Here is an 18,268-nt window from a genome sequence, read left to right on the forward strand (position 1 = left end):
GCTTTAATTATTCTTGTTGCGCAACAAAAAATAAAATTCTAACTTTTAAGAAAATTCTTTTGTTTACTAACAATATTCGCCTAAAAAAATGACGAATAAACTCAGCTTTAATTAGTGACAGTTTCTTTCAGATGACACATCTTATCTTACACACTTTTTTTTTTTTTTATTAAACTAATCAAAATGTATTGTAATTGAAATTTATCATATGTCTATTGCAGCAATATGATATCTTAACTTTTTCTCAATTATTCTTGGTAGTAAAATAAATATGAACAAAAGTTTAACTTATTAATTGCAGTTAGCAATGGTAATTACCAACATTGGAAAGAGATTCAAAACAAACACATCTTGCCCTAAAATAACATGGCATAACATGATTATTTTACAAATTATGTTTTAGCATTCGAACTAAATTATAAGTACTTAGACGTAATAATCGCATTAACCAAATTAATCCAATTAGCAAACACGGACCACAAACCCGAGCTACCACCACCCTAATTGACAACACTACTTTTTGGAGATCGAGTACTCAAACTATTAATCTTGTAAAATTTTACCTGGACCCATGGTCAACTAACATTAGCTAATCTTTAAAAAAAAAAAAAAAAAAGAAAAGAAAAAAGAAAAAGTTGACTTTTCCAAATAAAAATTTCTGATCCCCTGAGAGGTTTGACTAGTTTAATAATAATTTTCCATTGAAAAAAATAATAATTTCGTCGTGAGGATAAGAAGCGTCCACGTCGCTCACTTTCCCAAAGAGCTAACCTCGTACGCCTCTACTAAAAATGGGCCGATCAAAAAAAACAAAAATCTCTCTGTCAATGGTGGGCCCCGGCTAGCCTCCAATTATTAGGCCCAATAATTAATTAAGTAATAATAATATAATCTTATGATTTTTATTGTTCCAAATATAATATGTGTAGGGCTACTATGCTATCCGACGTATAGAAAATTTGATATTTTCGAATTTTTGACTCTTGGATTAAAAATTATACGGTTGGGATGATTGCGATTGCTCTTTAGAGTTGAATAGTATTCCTAGGATTAAGTGGTCCCCACAGGATAATAGTATTAATCTAAAAATTAGAAACGATTAAAGGGCTAATCTAAGGTCCAAAAAGTCGGAAGCACTAGATTTTCTATACTTGCGATAGCATAATAGCTCAACTCATTTCATATTATTTATTTTATCAACTTTTAATTTTCAAATACAACAGGTCCAAATTTATTTATTTATTTATTTATTTATTTATTTGTTTGCCACCACAATCGAAACTAAAGCTCAAAATAAGACCAAAATATTCATATTCAACATTCTTAATAACACGTAAATAAACTTAAATTAAAGGAGAAAAAATTACATGTGTTGGGAGTTTGAGAAGACTCGAATTTAGAGTTTTTGCGCTCATGTTATATTAAAACATATAAAACAATTTTTTTTTTTCAAAGCCTAAATTATTAGAAATTATTAGACGACAGTATTTTCATATTTTTTGAGAAAAATTTCTTCAATATCCACCGCAATACTCATATAAATATTAAAAAAAAAAAATTACTCTGATACCAACTGCAACGATTCAATTAATTAGCACTAATAATTTACTGTGTTTAAACTATCAATTTAAATAGCTAAGTTCAGTTGTTATTATCAAAATTTATGATCCCTTATATTTTCAGTTGTAACGTTTTTTTTTCACGTGGATTCATTGAAATATCACATTTTTTTTTAATGTTTGTTTACTAAATTCCAAATTGATAATTTTTTATTCTAATATTATATGACTGGATCAAGTAATTACTAGAGGATAATAATATTGTACACGCTGTACATCCTACAACAACAACATGCAACTGTCCGAAATAATAAATTGCGCAATATCAACCACCAATGGGATTTACCTTTGGATACTTTATTGCTATTCGTGATCTGAAAGAGGACCACTGCAACTGTACCAAGAATATTAGGTGTTGCCTCATCTCCCTCATTTATTAATTTGTTACAAACATACAAAAAAGGAAAAGGAAAATTGCAATTGGGCTATCATGTCGGGGACAAATATTTAATCGAATTTAGTAAGTTTTATCTTACTAGGAATAGAATATAATATTATGTTATTGGTTTGAATAGGAATATAGTGTTATATTATTGGTTGGACAGCTAGATTGGGACCCACGTAACACAAACTTTCTTGTGATTTGATGTTGAAAAAAAAAAACCACACAAAAAAAGAAAGGAAAGGAGAGATGAATCATCCCTTCGCATCTGAGTGGCTGGGCACTTTCGATTTCTAGCTTCCATTCATTGTACCTTAAAAATTGTTTAGTGGACTTGGACCACTTGGTCTACCATAATATCCCCACAATGTGTTAATATTATTTCTCAATTCTAAAAATACTGTTCTTGTAAGTCGTTATTGTATTGATGTACACCACGTAAAGACACGTAATTAATTTATGCATGTAATTTACAAATTTTGCTCATATTTACTAATATATTGATAATTTATAAGAACAATATTTTAGTGGTCCAACATAGTTTTATTTTTTAATTTATTAATTGCTTCAGATCATCAATAGATCAATATTTGGCTAAATATAAATACTCTTTGACACCTCAAGTCTCACAACATAATAGATTTATCTTTACAGCACAATTATATTTTGTTGTTTCGTAAGAAACATAAAATTGTCTATTATTTTACATTGAAGCAGTACGACGAATTCTAAAGAAATACTATAAATATTTAAAACATAATAATGGGTCAAGTTATATGTGATGCTTTAGTCCGTTTAATGTCCCCGTGCATTTAAAAAAAAAAAAAAAAAAAAAAAAAAAAAAAAACATGCTTTTCAAATTGAGAAGTACTTTTCTTCAGAAATTGAGTTCCCAATATTGAGAAGTGGATGATGTGGTAGACCGAGTCTATGGAAAAATTTCTTAATCCAACGTTAGAGAAGCCACAGTGAGGACACGAGATCTAATGAGCCTAATGGGGAAAAAGATTAAGGATAGGGTCGAGGGAGAATTACATGTTTCTGATTGGACCCAGGTGGTGGGGGCCGCACCACATAATGTCATACGATTGGTTGGTCGTATTTATTATTTATTATTTAAAAACTTTGGCCTTAGGAGGAAATGAAGGGGCACCAACTAAACAATTCATCAATGATTAAAAAAAAAAAAAAAAGAAATAAAAATATATGTAACGACGAGGGTTACAAAATACCACACCAATCGCTTTCCTAGGTTCTACAATATCTAGGGGCATCCAACATAATAATAGTACTACAGTTAAACATAGTAGACATGTTGGCATTATTCAAATTACCTTAGCTACACGATCCTTCGCGTTATATAACATTACGGGCCCGTTTGGTTCGAGTTATGTAATATTACAAAGTATCTCAATATATTCAGGTATTTTAGATTTCGGCGTGAGATTACTACTAATACTGTATTAGAGCGTTTGGTTTAATACAGTAATATAATACTAGATTACAGTATTTATAGCATTAATATGTTTGGTTCAGTTTATAAAATTTAGTAATCCTGACATAAAAGTATAGTTTTTTCCAAAATTATCCTTGTTGTGGTCATTTGAATATTATTTTTTACGGAAATGATGTATGGAGGGAAGGAGATCGTGATGATTATTTGGGAGGAGACGCAATAGAAGATGATAGGTGTTCGTGAGAGAGAGAGAGAGAGAGAGAGAGAGAGAGAGAGACGTCGAGAGAGAAAGCGAGAGAAAACGGCGTGCGAGAGAGAGGGCCAGGGGACGGCGAGAGAGATGAAAATAATACTGTTAATTAGATTTTGGGTTGTTGGAGGGTAAAATTGTCATTTTACATAATATGTAGTATTAACGGGTTTCAGTAATGCAAGATACACGACCCCCCTCCCGTTAATATTTTCGATGTAATCCTACTCGATTTGTAATGTTACATTAACGACTAGATTACATAGCGGATTAACCAAACACAGTTATCCTGACAGGATTGCCTGCAATCCTGCCAGGATAACTCGAACCAAACGCACCCGTATTCCACATATCTAAATATTTTAAATTTTTAAATAAAATTATATAATTTTAAATTTTAATTCTTAAATAATTTAAAATTTAAAATTTAAAATTAAAATTGTCAATTTTAAAATTTAAAATTTAAATTTAAATTTGACAATTTTTAATTTTAAATTAAAATTTTAAAAATAACGTATTGAAAGAATTTGGGATTCAGAAAGATAAACTTGTAATTTTACATATATGCAAGATAACCCGCCATCAGTAATACGGAATACTCATCCCTCGCTCGGTAATATTTTCGGTATAATTCTACATCATTTGTAATGCTATATTACTGACGAGATTACATATTAGATAAATCAAACGCAGTAATCTTAACAGGATTACTTGTAATCCTGCAAGAATAATCTGAACCAAACGCACCCTAAGATTATGCTTGAATGTGTAATATATATTATTCGATACACCTTTTAATTTATTTTAAAAAATATAGTATTTGATTGATAAGTAATGTGATAAAAAAAAATTTAAAATATATAAATCATCTCGTAGATGAAATATATCATCGTTGCAAAATTATTAAAAAAAATTACGAAATAATTTATTATTGAGTATAAGAAATGAGAATCATAAAAGAGTAGACATATTTTCTTTAATATATGTCTATTGGCCTTAGTAAATTTGGTGCTTTACCTTTCTTACTGCTTAGTATGTATTTTATTAATTCAAGTGTTCTATTACGATTCTCTGAATATGTTATTAATAGATCCACTATACAGCAAACTAAGAGAGTGACATTGCAACTTATATTTACTGACACATCAACTAGTTATGAAAATAACATTTTGAAAAGCACAACACATTTTTCAATAAAAAATTATCAAATTCTCTTAAATTTCGCTTAATTACAAGCTGTCTTTCAATTTTAAAAAATTAAACTAAACAATATATATGATTTATAACTATTTTAATTACCTAACTGGCACTTAATCCTATTAATTTTAAAAAAATCAATTCAAATCAGGTAAATGCTCTAATTTTATTAATCTGGATGATCGGTATAAAATGCGTTAAAAATAATAGTATATTTACAAACAAAAATTAAACACTTTACAAACGGGCATAAATAGTGGTATTTAATTGATGAAAAACTGCAAAGTATGAGAGGTGAGCGTGACTTACAATTTTAAAATTAAAATTTATTTATATATTTATATATAATTTATAAAAATAATTATAAAATTTATTTGCAAGTAAAGCATTTTTTTTTTATCATTGATTAAAAAATGGCCAACATTAGCAGGTCCCTATCCAATAACCACGCGCCACGTCATCCAATGTCGGTAAACAATTACAGATCTCGGTGCAGGACAAAAAAACAAAACGGTGGGCCCATTGGTGTAATAGTGCTTTTAAATCATACTGTTCCTCGGGCCCCACCAGTGGGGCCCACCAAACAGTTCCTGTTCCCAATCTGCGCTTGAAAATTTTCATTCGTGGAGTCCCACGCAATACGCAGTCGGAACGATAAAGTTAACCTCATTTGGCTTTTGTTTGTGTATATATATTATATATATACACACTATTGATAGAACGATTCTGCTGTTTCACGCGAAGCTGAAATAAAATTTTGAGCAAAAAAAAATTATAAGACTCTTTATAAAAAGTTATTGGAGAAGTTTGCGTATGATACTTTTCCTAATAATAAATTTTTGATAATATTTTTATTTATTAAATAAATTATATTTTTTTAAAAAATTAAATAAGTTATGCGCCTCTTGTCATGTATTTATCTTGACTCTAATGAACTTCTTTACCTGAAGCATTTTGTAAGCTTTACATATATATATATATATATATATATATATATAGAGAGAGAGAGAGAGAGAGAGAGAGAGAGAGAGAGAGAGAGAGTGTAAGGCTACTATATTATTATGAGTATTGAGCCCTTCGTATCATAAGTTGTTTTCGTTGATGGAGTTTTCAAATCGACGATCCACTCTGTTAAACTATGATACTAGATAGGTTTTAAGGTCGTCAAACAGAAACTTATCCACCAGTGCGTAACCGTGCCAACAAACGCACCGATACAGACCCTGGTACACAAAAAACACAACCCTCTATTTTTTATTAGTAGTAATTCAATAAATTCAACAAGAATGTCGATAAAAAACATAATAAATAGAACTAACTAAAGAATAATATTTCATGCTATTAATGGATGTCGGTACACATACAGAACACGCAAAGGCACGGCTCGGCCACGCATGTGCGTATTGTGCCGGCAAGTGTCCGGCACGACCAACAGTGCCATGCACTTAAATTTTGATCAAAGTATTATGAAACTTCGCTAGAAAATAAATTACAATTCGAAAATAAAATAAAACCATCAAAACAAAAAATGAATTGTTAAAAATCGAACGATATCTTAAAAATGTGATTGATCGGAATCCTTTAATTTAAGATCGGAGTTATTGAATCTTTATCTAAATAGTGAGATAGAATTTTCTATTAAAATTCAACCTAATCGATTTCTTTTGCACCGTTAATACTAGCAAGTATTCCAAAACAACAAAAAAAAAAGTCAATTTTGTGAGCTTTGAATCGTCAAGGTAAATGATATTCGAAAAATTATGAAATTAACGCAGTGGTTTCAAAATGTCTATAAATTTAACGGGTATGGAACTGTCGAATCCGAAGCCTACATTCGAAAAACAAATATGATACGTAGGGCAATTGTACTAACATATAGTAAAATAGTGCAGGTCTCATCATACACACACACATCTCAACAATCTCTCAAAAAACTCTCCTCTCAGTCTCAAATCTCTCTACTCTCCTCTATATAAAATTAATATAATAAAAAACTAACTACTAAAACGCCCCGACTATGGTGCTTGTTAAAAGCACCAAGCACTTGGGTGCTTGTCAAATTTTTTACCGTTAGATTTATATCTTTGATCATTTTACTGCGTTAGATTATACTATGCCAACCAACCACCCACTCACTCTACGGGGGCCACATCATTCTATCGCACATTCCTTAATTCAGGGCTGAAAACTTACAAACACAAATGACTTGATACTTTTAAAAATATAGAAGCCTCAATTATATATATATATAGTATAATATATATCAATATATATAATATAAATATATATATATATATATTCTCCATGTGATGGACTAACACGACATGGGCTCTGATGGTCACTTGGATCCTATGATTTCGTCTTTGTTTTTTAAATTTATATACTTTAATTTATTCAAATATTATTATATTTTTATTTTTATTACTCAGGGAGAAGTGGGGGGAAAACAAGCGGCGTCCACAACTTTAGGAGCGAGGATAGGAAACGGGACATCAAAGCACACGTGGCCTATTCTCATACGTCGAATTTAACAGTAATTTCCACAATTGGCTATAGAGGGTATATCACCGGGAATAACCGGTGGATAAGTGGGGGCCCGCTTCGGGTATCATGTGCACCTTGCCATAACCGGTAAAAAAAAAAAAAAATGCAACGATCCGAAAAAAGGCGAAAAAAATGTTTAACGTTTTTAAGGTTAAGGGAGATGGTTACCGTAAGTGGAAAGGTTCAATGTTGGTGGGGGCCCACGCGGCAGGTACGGATCAACGGTCCAGATTTTATCTGATTTTAGTGGAACACGTGAGGTGTATGTTTGTGGTACCGTTTAGTACGCTAATATAGACACCGGGAATAACGACTTTTTACTCATAACATTTCGCTAATAACTTAGCTTTATCAGAATATATAAATAAATATAACAAAGCGGTCGCGTAAGCTACGGCTCTTCTAACTTCATTAATAATTATTATCATCCCTAATCCTTAATTATTATTGATAAAGATTGTGTCGGCAACTACATATGACTTAATCACAAGGGTCCATAAAAATTTACTTTTATAAAATCAGCGTAGAAAAATTATTATCATGTACCTTGCTAATTAACCAAATATATACATATTCATAAATTGTGTTTATTAGTTTTATGGATTACTTTTATACAGGTCTCTGCAAATATGATAAATGATAAATATATTCTTATAAAATTTAACTTTCATATGTTGTTCCTACAAAAATCCTAATGTCTTCAAACATGCTCATATCGTTAGAATCGGTTAGAAAAATTTAGTTAACCATAAATTAAATACTTAACTTTAGTTAGTTTTTTATGTTTTTTTTAGAGAAAGATAGTACACTATCCGCTTCATTTATTTAGCAGGTTGAGGCAACGCGGCCTCGAAAAGCATTTAAAGCAACCAAAAAGAAAAAGACAAATAAAAACTAAAATAAAAATTCAAAAAAAATTCATTCTTCTACTCCTCACTTAAAACCAATATACTAAAAGTTGTAAAACTCGGTCTATTCGGCCTACTCATGTCCTATATTCGTCTAATACTCAAAAATGGTCAAATGATTGGCCCCTAAAAATAATATTATTTTTTTCCGTCAAATCATTCACAAACAGGTTGCGACCCTAATTAAATCCCTTGCTGCTGCCTCTTGGCGACGGTCCTCGGTCAGAAGCTCCCAAAACACTTTTGACTTCCATCCTAGGTCCTAGAAATATGTTGATACGCATCTGACTGGCAGATTATCAATAGTCTCTAAATTGTTGCCGCACATCACGCACTGTTGATTTCCGAACCAGACTCTTTGAGTAAGCTGTCAATTGTAGGTAGGCATTTCTTAAGTACTAACTAAATAAAAATTTTAACTTCAGATCGATGGTATTTTCAACTCCCAGACCTTCAGCAAAAAAAAATTCTCGAACTCCCCAATCTCAGATCAGTACAAACACCGACTTTGAGTAAGTTTTTGACATTTTTACCCCTATTATATTATACTATTATAATTTTTACAGAGATAATTTGTGATGGTAAAATTGAAAATATAAATAGTTTTTTAATAGTTTTCTAACAATAACAAATCGGAAAGATATATTTAAAAATATTAGAACTTTTGTATTGATAATATATAAAAGTTAAACTTTTTAGACATATATTTATTATTTATTATATTTACATGAGCCTATCTGAAATTAACCCCAGTTTTATTGTATGCTTTGGATTGATCTCACCCGATTTCTCAAAAATAATGAATGAAAAAGAAGTAAGAGAGAGAAAAAAAAATGTAAGATATTTAATTTGTTTATGGCTGGATTTTTTTTCTTAAATAAATAGGGCACTTGAAGTACGAACTACAAAGTACAAACGCGCGGGTCTACGGGCAAAAATTTTATGGACACAATATCCATAAAATTTAATTTGAGGATGCCTTGGATGAGTGCCGCGTGGCCTCCCGATACTCCTGATGGGCGCCGTGTCGTCCCCCGTTACTCTGCTTTTTGAATTTATACGTCGATTATTTATATGTATCTATAAAAATAAGTTTGCAGTTGAAGTTAATTATAATTAATACAGTATAATCACATAAATTAAATAAAATTATTTAATGAGATATAAAGATTTGAAAGTATTAACTAAATAGAAGATCTATCCTATCTAACTCTTGGTCTATATTTTAAGTTGTGAATTGAATTAATGCTACAGTACACAACAATGTGCCAACTGGTTTTGATAATTTTTTACAAGCTAATTTGCCAATATATTCTAAATTTGGGAATCTATTTAGAACATTGGTATAGTACAAAAGGAAACCAAAAAAGAAATATCAATGAAGAAGAGTAAATGAGACTTGGCCTAGAAGTGCAATGAGGCTTTTTGTAATTTAGTCTACTTATTTTAGGAAACTTATGGTCAACTTACCATATTTAAACCTTTTCCATTAACTATCTCCTAATGATTTGTTAGTTTATAAAATACTAAGGGCCCTTTGGTCTATAATTTGTAATATTTCGATAATTTTTCATATTTTTCTATTGAAAATATTCAAATTGTTATCACTCTATTTAAATTGGGTAGTTGTAAAAGATGTTAGTGAAGTAGTAAAAATCATTATAAATTTCTAAGTGGTAGAAATATTAGATTATCATGAATATTAGAAGGTGTTCCAATTATAGAAATTATTAGCAGTTTATTAGGTGTTATTTAAAGGATACGAAAATCATATTAAAAAACTAGAAATATGTGATATGATATATTATATACATCTTATTTTATTTGGATATAAAATAGATGTGTCACAATTTAGGTGCAGTTGTGCCCCAATACACCAGCTAGCTGAGATAATTTTTTATTTCCTGTTTTCAAAATATTCATCCAATTCATTACATAAGCACTGAAGTCATAATCTCTAATTTTTTTAAGATTAAATCTTGCTAATCTCTGGAGTATTTCTAAAGGTTCTTTACTAACAGTAATGGTCTAATAATTAATGGGTTATTACTATCATCCACTAATATACTCCCCATGATGTTAGTTTTAAATAGTTTCGAGTATCACTTTTAAATATTTTTCATTATTGTTGATATATCGATTGATCAGTATTGCACAAATTAAATCCACCTAGCTATAAGTGAAACTAAAAAGAATTTTATATATCGATTGATCCATATTTCACTATTTAGAAAGTAAATTTTATAATTTTTCAACATCATTTATCTATCAAACAAGTAGTCTGGCTGAAAATAAAAATCTCATAAAAAATAATGATAAAAGATTTAAATTTAAGATCAGAGATACAGATTTGGATTGTTTTACATCGTTAAATTCACAAACGCATTATATTTATCATTAAAATTATCAAATTTGAGACCTTTTGATCACTAGCCAAATGATGCCGAAAAATTATAAAATTTAGTTTTTAAATACTTTTAATAGTGTAGATCAAGTCTAACTGAGCCGATCGTCTATTTGGAAGCCGAATCATTAAAAACAACTTGGTAGTATAAAAGTCTACTTGCTACCCATAGTATACCATATATATATATATATATATAGAGAGAGAGAGAGAGAGAGAGAGAGAGAGAGAGAGAGAGAGAGAGAGTCCGGCTATTATGCTATTACTAAGTTTTTCGCCGTTAGATCTACCCTTTTGATCATTTTCACCCGTTAGATCATATTATTTTTAACCAACCACCCATTCAACTCTAGAGGGCCCACATCATCCTAACCGCACATCTTTTAATCTAATGGCTAAAAACTTTGTAGCACCAATAACTTGGTGCTTTTAATAACATAGTAGCCTAGTTCTCTCTCTCTCTCTCTCTCTCTATATATATATATATATAAGGTTCAAATTAAAACAAGCACCGAGCTCGAACATCCGATCTCAAGACCGGCAGTCAAATAGCTTACTAATAAACTGGACTGCAAGTACTTATAAGGTGAAATCGTTGGCAACTTAAAAATGCTTAGAGGAGACGTGTATGGCTCTCATCCCTTCACTCGCACAAAAGAAAAAAAAAAAAAAAAAAAAAAAAAAAAAAAGAAGGGAAAAATGAAGATGTTGCTTTGCGCTGTCTTAAAATACCTGGTACATAAGCATTGCACTGAAGCGCCCATTGCCACTTTAAAGGAGCTACGCATGCAGGCTAATAATTTGATTTATCCCAAAATATTTTGTTTTGTGTGATTAAGTACAACATATTAATAATATATAAAAATAATACTTACTATGCAAATAAAAAAAAAATGTATAAGTTGATCATGAATTGGAATGCGGATGTAGTTAACCTCTCACATAATTTTCTTTTCCGGTCGTTCATCTAAATACCAAAAAAAATTTATTAGTAGAGTAGTTATTTGTCATTCGTGACCGAGGATCGTTCAAGTAATCTAGTATTCAAAATTTTAAGAGACCGTCTGGTCCGTCATCGATCGAATGACTCAAAGATTAAAATCGTCTGAAAAATAAATTAAAATTGTCTGAAAAATAGATAATGCCGTCTTCCTTTCTGAACCACCTTTAATTATATTTCCCAATTTCTTATAATAAAGTATTTCTGCCGTTGTAAGTTTAGAGTGGTCCCGGAGTTATGAGTTCACGGGTATTTTTTTTTCTTTTGAAAAAAAAAAAAAACCAAACAACTAATTAGCTAGGTACTTGTACAGAAGTAATAGGAGATCCAACCAGAAAATGTTATAAGAGTCTGTGGTACCGTACGGTGGAAGCGTTGTACTGAAACCATCCAACGGCATCTGTCCACCTGGTCCACAATGTCGACCATCCCCTCGATGACTTGGACTGAAATTATGAGAACAGTTACTATGATTAAATAAACTATGTCCAAGGGAATCTTCGGATTAAAAATATATGCATATATATATAAAATATATATGTATAAAAGAATTTTTGAGAACCGGTCTACGGTGAATTAGGCCCATGCAATAATTCGTTTCTGTGTGGGCTGATCTAATCGGACGGACGGGAGACGATCGTCGACAGTGCGCAAACTCGTCCGAGATATTTTTCTCGTGTTTTTCGGACAAAACGAAGCTTTCCAAAGAAGGGTAGCTTGGGAGGTTCACCGGATTTAACCGGCAATCACCGGTCACACTGCCGCAGCCACCGTATCTGCAGTTTCACCACTCTCTCCCCTCTCTCGCGTTCTCGCTCTCGCTCTATCGCTCTCAGTCGCTATATATGCTCTCCATTTCCCCAAATCATTTCTTTACGTCCCATCTCCTCTCTCTCTCTCTCTCTCTCTCTCTCTCTCTCCTCTTCTCTTTACCTTCTCCTCCTCGGCTTCGCCGTAGGTAAATCGCCTTCTCCTCTCCGCTTTGATTTTTTTTGGGCCTTTTTTTCTGATTTTTTTTTTTCTTGATTTGATCGGATTGTGAGTGTTTTACGCTCGTATTTGCAGCTTTCGATCTGAGCGTGAGATCGGAGTGATGAGGCGGAGGGGGAAAAGTAGACGAATCGGGAACGTTTTGTTAGATTGATGAGTTGTTAGATCGGTTCTCTTCATCAACATCGCGATCTGAAGACAAATGTTCCGTAAGAACGACTCCGCCTTGTGCTGCTTCTACCTCTACTTGCTCTGGCTCTTCTTCTTGAAATAGGGGCCGTCGGAAACACTAGAAGCGAAGGAGAAGGAGACGATTAGGAGCGAGGAGGAGGCGATACGTATCGGAGCGCGAGGAGCCGATTGAGTGGAGATCGATCGAGATTGATGGTGGGCGAGAGTGGGACGATGCTGGATCTAAACGTGTCCGGGGGATCGCGCGAATCTCGAGGCAAGCGGCAGTCGGCGGGCCATGGAAGCGATTCTGGGACCTCCGATTCCTCCGTCCTCAATGCTGATGCTTCCCCCAACGTCGCCGATGAGAACTCCATCTCCACACCCATACAGTTCAGTATACTGAAGAGCTCGGAGGCGGGGGCGGAGGCGGAGGCGGAGGAGGACGATGGTAACGGCGTGTCGCCGGGTTCCGACATCATCACTAGGGAGCTATTCCCGTTGTCGGCGTCTGCTGCTTCGGATCGGCTGCACCCTCCACCGGTGGCTTCGTCCTCGTCATCGGTGAGGCCTAATTGGGTGGATCTCAGCTTCTCCCAGAAGCAGCCGCTTCCTCAGCAGCAGCAGCAGGTGAAGAAGAGTAGGCGGGGACCTCGGTCTCGGAGCTCTCAGTATCGGGGAGTCACCTTCTATCGTCGAACTGGGAGATGGGAGTCCCATATCTGGTTAGCTTCGTTTACTTTTTTATGATATATTTCAAATTTTATATTTACTTTTCTAATATTAGGCTGTAAGTTTTATTTCTCTTGGTGCAGGGATTGTGGGAAACAGGTTTATTTGGGTAAGAACTTATTATTATCTCTAGTTCTTTTTTATTTGGTTATGAAATTATATTTACGTTATGTCCTTTTGACTTGTTTACTTGTTATGATTTGTTGGGGGTGATATAGGAGGATTTGACACTGCTCATGCTGCTGCAAGGTATATATGGAAAACATTTATTTGAACTGGAAACATATTTTAGTTCATTATTTACCTGTTAAGGGGGAGATTGCAACGGCTTACTATCCTGATAGCAGGGCATATGATCGAGCTGCAATTAAGTTTCGTGGAGTTGACGCCGACATCAATTTTAACCTCAGCGACTACGATGAAGATATGAAACAGGTGAAATAGGATTTCTATCTAATATTCGGTTGTTGCTTAATGGTTTAAGTGGGAAATAGTGCTTATCTGTAACTTTTCTGATTTCAGATGAGAAATTTGACGAAGGAAGAGTTTGTGCACATACTGCGTAGGCAGAGCACAGGATTCTCGAGGGGAAGCTCAAAATATAGGGGCGTTACGCTTCACAAGTGTGGCCGCTGGGAAGCTCGTATGGGACAATTTCTAGGCAAGAAGTAAGACCTGCTGCGTAAAGTTATCCCGAGTCGGTTTCTGTTTTCTTATTGAGTTCATGGTGAAAATTTTCAATCTTGCATGCATGCTCTTTAAAAAATCTACTACCAATTGTAAAATACATTAATTTTGGCATGAGAAGCGTGAACGGAAATGTTATATATATATGATTAGTGAAATATAACGGTTGTTTGCAAAACAAAAAAGAACCTAGATAGAGCCCTTTACCGATCAGAAAACGGTGCTTGGGTGCAGGTACATATATCTTGGGCTATTCGACAGTGAAATAGAAGCCGCAAGGTCCTCCTGAGTTCTGAACCTGGATGCTAAATTGCTGATGTTAAATCTCTTTATGTATAATAAACTTCAGCAGGGATCCCTTCCGACTTGAATCTCTTTTTCTTTTTCTTTTTTTCTTTTTTCTTTTTCCCCTCCAACTGTAGGGCTTATGATAAGGCTGCTATAAAATGTAATGGAAGGGAAGCTGTGACCAATTTTGAACCTAACACATATGAAGGCGAATTAATTAGCGAGGCAGATGGTGAAGGTAATATTCCTGTATGAATTCTCTTCATCTACTTGTGTTTCAAGTCCCTTCTGTTGGTAGTTTTTCCTCAAGTAACCTATTATCATGAATTGACCTACTGATTAATCTGTGTCCTTTTGATGTAGCAGCTGGCTAATCTATTATCATGAATTGACCTACTGATTAATCTGTCTTTTTATGATGTAGCAGCTGGCAACGATCTTGATCTGAACTTGAGCATATCTCAACCAGTTTCCCCTACTCTGAAGAAGGATCAGAACTCAGTTAGTATGCAATTCCATTATGGATCATTGGGAACTTCTGAAACAAACAGCTCAAAGGCAAGGAAACTTGTTACTATGAGCACCTGCATATTTGCTTTCTTATAATTTAAATGTGTTGGATCCACTGGTGAAGCAACGAAAATCAGTTCTTTTATCATGTACATGAGCTTTACTCTATACATGTGTGTTGTGAAAACTGTGAAATGAATTCTCATTTATTTTACCAGTAGTACTTCCTTTCTAATACTGCTACTATTCAATATCAGTTTTGCTAAATATAAGCGAGTTTAGCATAACAGGTGAATTTTGTCTGGCTCGACCCACTTGTATTATTGCGGAATTTGAACAAACATGCATTTGATTGATTCTAGAGAGTCGACCAATTAGTGTAGTATGAGACAATTGTCTGGAAATTAGCTGATTTTATTTAATTTATGCTCTTTTTTTTTTTTCTACAGCTTGACAACCCTTCCTTCCAACTAGCTGGTCCACATAGCTTAGCTGTGCTACGTGATCAGCACCATCCCTGGATTGCTCAATACCCTGCCTACTTCCCCAGCAGTGAGGTGTGTTCAAAAGTTTTGTTTTCTTAAAGTTTTCATATTAACTGCCTTAGTATTTATGTTATCAAAATGCTTGTAGAGTTGTAGATGTAATTCATGCAAATCATTTAATCATTTCGATATATGGTTTTGCAGTCAAAAGTACAATTTTCTTTTGTTTCTTCCCTCCATTTAGTACAGAAGTTTGAGATTTACGTATTCTCAGCATTTACTAAGCTAACAGTATTTGCATGCTTAAACAGTTGCCATTGGGGCCTTAAATCCTGGTAGTTGACACTGTCAGTTATCCAAAAGCTCTTTGAATGTTCACACGTTGTGTCGGTCTCTCTAGCTCTTTTTGCCATTTATAGTTGGACATGTTATTTCGTATAGAATTCATTGTTCTGATTCATGGATGTGACTTTTTTGTGTGGGATAATTTATTGACCGTAAGGCAGAATTTGGTGGATGTGGAGGCGTGGACCCCCCCCCCCTCCTGAGGCATATGCCTTCTAAGCTCCATTGGATTTTATAGATCTTTTGATACGCCATGTTCTTTCTCTCTGCCCTGGTCGGTGTACTTCTGTGTGAAATAATACCTTTTAAAGGACGGTGGGTAGACCCATTCTTCTGATATTTTACTACCAACTATAATTATTTAAAGCTAATTTACCTCTTGTGAAAGGTACCGATGTCTCTGTGGTCTTAAAGATAGTTAATGTTCATTTATCACATTCCATGTTCAATTGCTGGTTCCAACCTTGTAAGCCTGCAACATACTTGATCAACTGTCTGCATTATCACTCATTTTGCGGTTTTATATTTCAACATTAAAATTCAGCCTAAGCTACTATGTTATATTATACAAGCCATTCAGTTATAGTCTGTGCTTTGAAGCAAGAGTAGTCTCACACACGTTAAGGGGGCACTTGGATTTGACGAATCTGTAGATCCAACGTAACTCAAGTGTAGTGGTGTTTGAGTTTTCCTGAAGTGTGATTATTTTTTTGTTGTTTGTTTTGACATAACTCGTATAGTCCGAAGGTTAAATTCAATTACTTCTGTTTATTTTGATATAACTTGGTATTGGTGAAATTAGTTTTTTGAGTTCTATTATTTGTTTTGATGTAGGTAAGTGGATCTCGTTACCTCTTAAATATAGTGGTAAACTTACCGCTATAAAATTTAACTTATTATATAATTAATTTTTTTTTATTATTTTAAGGTAATTCTAACTTATTATAAATAAAGTAATTCTAACCTATCATAAAGGAAGTAGAGTTTAAGTTTTACTATTTAATAAAATTTTTAGAGAAGGTTGAGTGTGGCAGAAGTCTTGAGTTTGACACTTTAGAGAAGGGAGTCGAGAGTAGGTGAAGTAGAGGTCTCTAACGTAACTTGAGTTATATTATATTTTTGACTTACACTAAAACAAATAACAAAAGTGATGAAACTTGAGTTTCATCCCTCCACTTACACCAAAACTAACGGACCCTAAATGTCCAGCATAATAACAGTAGCAAAGTAATTAGTTCCAGATTTAGATGGATGGATTAGAATGCAAACTTTGACCCAGGTCTCCTATCTTGCGTGAATTTAATCTCTTCATGAATTGGCGAAGTACTAGGGTCTACCAATGTTGACTTCTTGTGATGTTTTCTGCCTACAAATAAACACAGGAAATAGCTAAAGAGAAGAGGCCCGAGATGGGTTCGCAAGCTTTACCCAGCTGGGCTTGGCAGGTGGACCGCCCGACTCCAATCCCGTTGTTCTCCTCTGCAGCATCATCAGGATTCTCTACACCTGCTTTCAGCTTGCCACCACCAGCGCCGCCACCTGCTTCGACCTCACATCTACATTTCGACCCACCAGCTTCATCCAGTTACTCTTTCAAGAGCTAAAGCTGGGAGGCGCATGCGATGTATCCCTGTACATGGTTTTACTGCTGTTTCTACTGAAGAGTTTTGGATAGATAGCAAGCATTAAACGAGTAATACGTGGTGGCTAGACTCCGTGTTGCTGTTTGTATAAGATTCGACCGATTGAACTTAGGAAGGATTTGAATTTAGTAATTGGGTCAGTTTTCAGATCTTTTTTGTTATCTTTTTTATTTTTGGTGAATAAACTACGCAGGGACTTTCCGAAAAATTGAAGCCTCAAAGGAGGCCGACTTTCCTTCCGTTTTGCCGTCAAGACGCTACAGGCCTCTTTTGCCCTGCTGCACATGTAGTACTATTTTATGAAGTGTTGTTCTGATTGTGCAATTTTAAATTTTTGCATTGGTGGTTTCTACTTTCGGGTCTTATAATTTTATTTTTAACTTTATACTGCAGTAGAATCCCCAAATTACTCTTTTTGCCTTCTGTTTGCCAAGTAAGGAAACGCTAGCTCTTCTAAAATGATTTGTTATTCATTCCGGCGTGGAAGCCCGTTGAGCTAAATTAGTTGTGGGGTTTTTTTTTTTTTTTTTTCCTTTTTATTTTTCATGGAGAATAAGGTGGGGGATCCCAACTTCCTTTAGGTGTTGTTTGGTTTAGGGTTTACCTCCACTTACTAGTTGCGATTCAGCTCTATTCTCAAGACCTTCAAACTTAGTC

The 18,268-nt window shown here is 33.8% G+C and overlaps 1 protein-coding gene across 4 annotated transcripts; it reads left to right on the forward strand.

Annotated features, from left to right (window-relative positions):
• On the forward strand, positions 12,615-17,963 carry LOC109724095 (AP2-like ethylene-responsive transcription factor TOE3). 4 transcript variants are annotated; one of them, XM_020252767.1, is made up of 11 exons: positions 12,615-12,718; positions 12,826-13,646; positions 13,737-13,762; positions 13,872-13,902; positions 14,001-14,088; positions 14,176-14,321; positions 14,575-14,619; positions 14,763-14,866; positions 15,053-15,186; positions 15,588-15,695; positions 17,351-17,963. In XM_020252767.1, exons 2-11 carry the CDS (start codon positions 13,135-13,137, stop codon positions 17,570-17,572), a joined length of 1,416 nt encoding a protein of 471 aa, XP_020108356.1. In that variant the 5' UTR covers positions 12,615-12,718; positions 12,826-13,134; the 3' UTR covers positions 17,573-17,963. The 4 variants fall into 4 exon arrangements, with proteins under 4 accessions (XP_020108356.1, XP_020108357.1, XP_020108358.1 ...); XM_020252768.1 differs by having other exon boundaries at positions 15,056-15,186; XM_020252769.1 differs by lacking the exon at positions 14,575-14,619.

This window comes from Ananas comosus, linkage group 18 (genome assembly GCF_001540865.1).
Source record: "Ananas comosus cultivar F153 linkage group 18, ASM154086v1, whole genome shotgun sequence".
In the NCBI taxonomy this organism is placed as follows: domain Eukaryota; kingdom Viridiplantae; phylum Streptophyta; class Magnoliopsida; order Poales; family Bromeliaceae; genus Ananas; species Ananas comosus.

What these genes read in the sequence shown, in the direction of transcription:
- LOC109724095 (XM_020252767.1), top strand. Translation starts at nt 13,135, where the DNA reads ATGGTGGGCGAGAGTGGGACGATGCTGGATCTAAACGTGTCCGGGGGA. An exon ending in AGATGGGAGTCCCATATCTG is followed by an intron (nt 13,647 to 13,736) that starts GTTAGCTTCGTT and finishes CTCTTGGTGCAG; the next exon opens with GGATTGTGGGAAACAGGTTT. An exon ending in CTGAAACAAACAGCTCAAAG is followed by an intron (nt 15,187 to 15,587) that starts GCAAGGAAACTT and finishes TTTTTTCTACAG; the next exon opens with CTTGACAACCCTTCCTTCCA.